This window comes from Octopus bimaculoides, chromosome 16, assembly GCF_001194135.2.
Source record: "Octopus bimaculoides isolate UCB-OBI-ISO-001 chromosome 16, ASM119413v2, whole genome shotgun sequence".
In the NCBI taxonomy this organism is placed as follows: Eukaryota; Metazoa; Mollusca; class Cephalopoda; order Octopoda; family Octopodidae; genus Octopus; species Octopus bimaculoides.
This window is the reverse complement of record NC_068996.1, coordinates 37,369,636-37,371,613: the sequence shown is the minus strand read 5'-3', so window position 1 is coordinate 37,371,613 and position 1,978 is coordinate 37,369,636. Positions and strand designations below refer to the sequence as shown.

The 1,978-nt window shown below is 38.6% G+C and overlaps 2 protein-coding genes across 2 annotated transcripts in view; one reads left to right on the top strand and one right to left on the bottom strand.

The window, feature by feature from the left end:
* LOC106867811 (synergin gamma) overlaps positions 1 to 1,978 on the top strand; it is a 269,410-nt gene that overhangs the window by 158,978 nt on the left and 108,454 nt on the right. The gene's annotated exons all lie outside the window — the stretch shown is intronic.
* LOC106867813 (inner centromere protein A) overlaps positions 1 to 1,978 on the bottom strand; it is a 54,057-nt gene that overhangs the window by 29,245 nt on the left and 22,834 nt on the right. The window contains exon 4 of the mRNA XM_014912836.2: positions 715 to 863. Within this exon, the coding sequence (XP_014768322.1) occupies positions 715 to 863 (149 nt within the window). The remainder of the gene's footprint in view (positions 1 to 714; positions 864 to 1,978) is intronic.

The following is a 1,978-nucleotide window of genomic DNA, read 5'->3' as shown; positions in this document are numbered from 1 at the left end:
GGGGGGGGGGGGCAAACACAGACACACAAACATATACACACAGATACATATATATATATATATACATATATACTATGGGCTTCTTTCAGTTTCCGTCTACCAAATCCACTCACATGGCTTTGGTCGGCCTGAGGCTTTAGTAGAAGACACTTGCCCAAGGTGCTATGCAGTGGGACTGAACCCGGAACCATGTGGTTCGTAAGCAAGCTACTTACAACACAGCCACTCCTATGCCTATATGTACATGAATGTGTTGGTAATCTTGTCTTGCAATCATGTGATTGATGGGTGCAAATGAGCTTCAACATCATGCAAGTGATGTTGTTCTTTTGCAGTCTTCCATGGTTCTGGGTTCAGTCTCACTGCATGGCACTTTGGGCAAGTGTCTTCTACTATAGCCTTGGGCCAACCAAAGCCTTGTGAGTGAATTTGGTTGATGGAAAATGAAAGAAGCCCATCTTATATATTCTCTGTGTGTGTGTGTCGCTAGCTACCGCTTGACAACTGGTGCTGGAGTGATTACATACATGTAATTTAGCAGTTCAGCAAAAAGAAACCAACAGAATAAGTACTAGACTTAGAGTAATAAGTACTGGGGTTGATTCATTCAACTAAAAATTCACCAAGACAGTGCCCCAGCATGGCCACAGTCTAAAGACTGAAACAGGTAAAAGATAAATAAATAAAATCTGTTATAAAATAAAATGACTGTACCTTTGTTTGAATAGATCATATAACTTTTCCCATTGACTAACTTTAGAATCTTCTTCTTTCTTCCTGAGATTCTCAAGATTTTCATTCACTACCAGATTTATATATTTATCATTCATGTGAAATTCTGAAGTCTTCTTCTTTTTCAGTACCTGACATCAAAATTAAAATAAAAGTTATTATTTCAGAGAATAAACAAAATGTAACTCGTTTTCTTATACTGTTAGGTGTTACGTCTGAATGGAAAGAACTAAAAGACTTATGGTTGGGCACCACACAGATAGCATACACTAATACTTTATTATTATTATTATTATTATTATTTTAGTGTATGGCTTCAAGGTTAGAGTATTAGACTCATTTTTGAAACTCAAAAAGAAAAAAAGCAAAGAGAAAATTTTGCAAAAATAAAATGGGTCACTTTAACCTATATATAAAAATGCAAGAAATTAATGTATATCTGGAAATTAACTTTATTCAATTTACACAATTTCTTTATCTAGGGTACAAAACAATAAAAAAGTCTTCCGCTTGTACACCCCAACACACACACACACACACACATTGCTGCTCTCCTTGTAATCACTCACTGATCCCTATTCCATTGCCTCTCTCTTACCATTCTCTCCTCACTACATCCCTGCTATCTGAACCCTCTACACTACTCCACCCACAAAACAACCACTCTTCTTAACCTAGTCTCTCTCTCTCTGCACCCAGTTTGGATTCTCATTGCTCTCATCTTTTTCTCTATCTCACTGACCATTCCCCTCACTTTTCACCCATATTTACCACCTTTAAGATGGGATAGTGCTGGATTCTCTTACACAGCCCACTCCACAACCCTTCTATTCTATCTTGCACCACTGTCTTTCTCTCTCTCTCTCTCTCTCTCTCTAGCAAACCCCTGACACTCCTTCAATACTCCCTTATCAATACAATAACTACTGTTACTCTCCCCACCTCCAACACCCTTAACACAAAATCAACCCTTTTCATCATACTCGAACCCCACTCTACCTTCCTCAAATGCTTCTTTCAGTTGTGACAGTTCTTTAGTCTTACCAATGATAAGTCAGCCTTACTCATGCTGGAACCACAGTAAAGCACCCCCACCCCCAAGCAACAACTACACGGGGGGAGGGGGTGCTCTTCCCCACAACCTTTGGCCTTGAAACAATAAATCTATTCCCCTTAAGTGTAAGAGAAAAAAAAAAAACTAGAAAAAGAAAACAAGGAAAAAAGCCTGGAGCACAAAACCCCACTA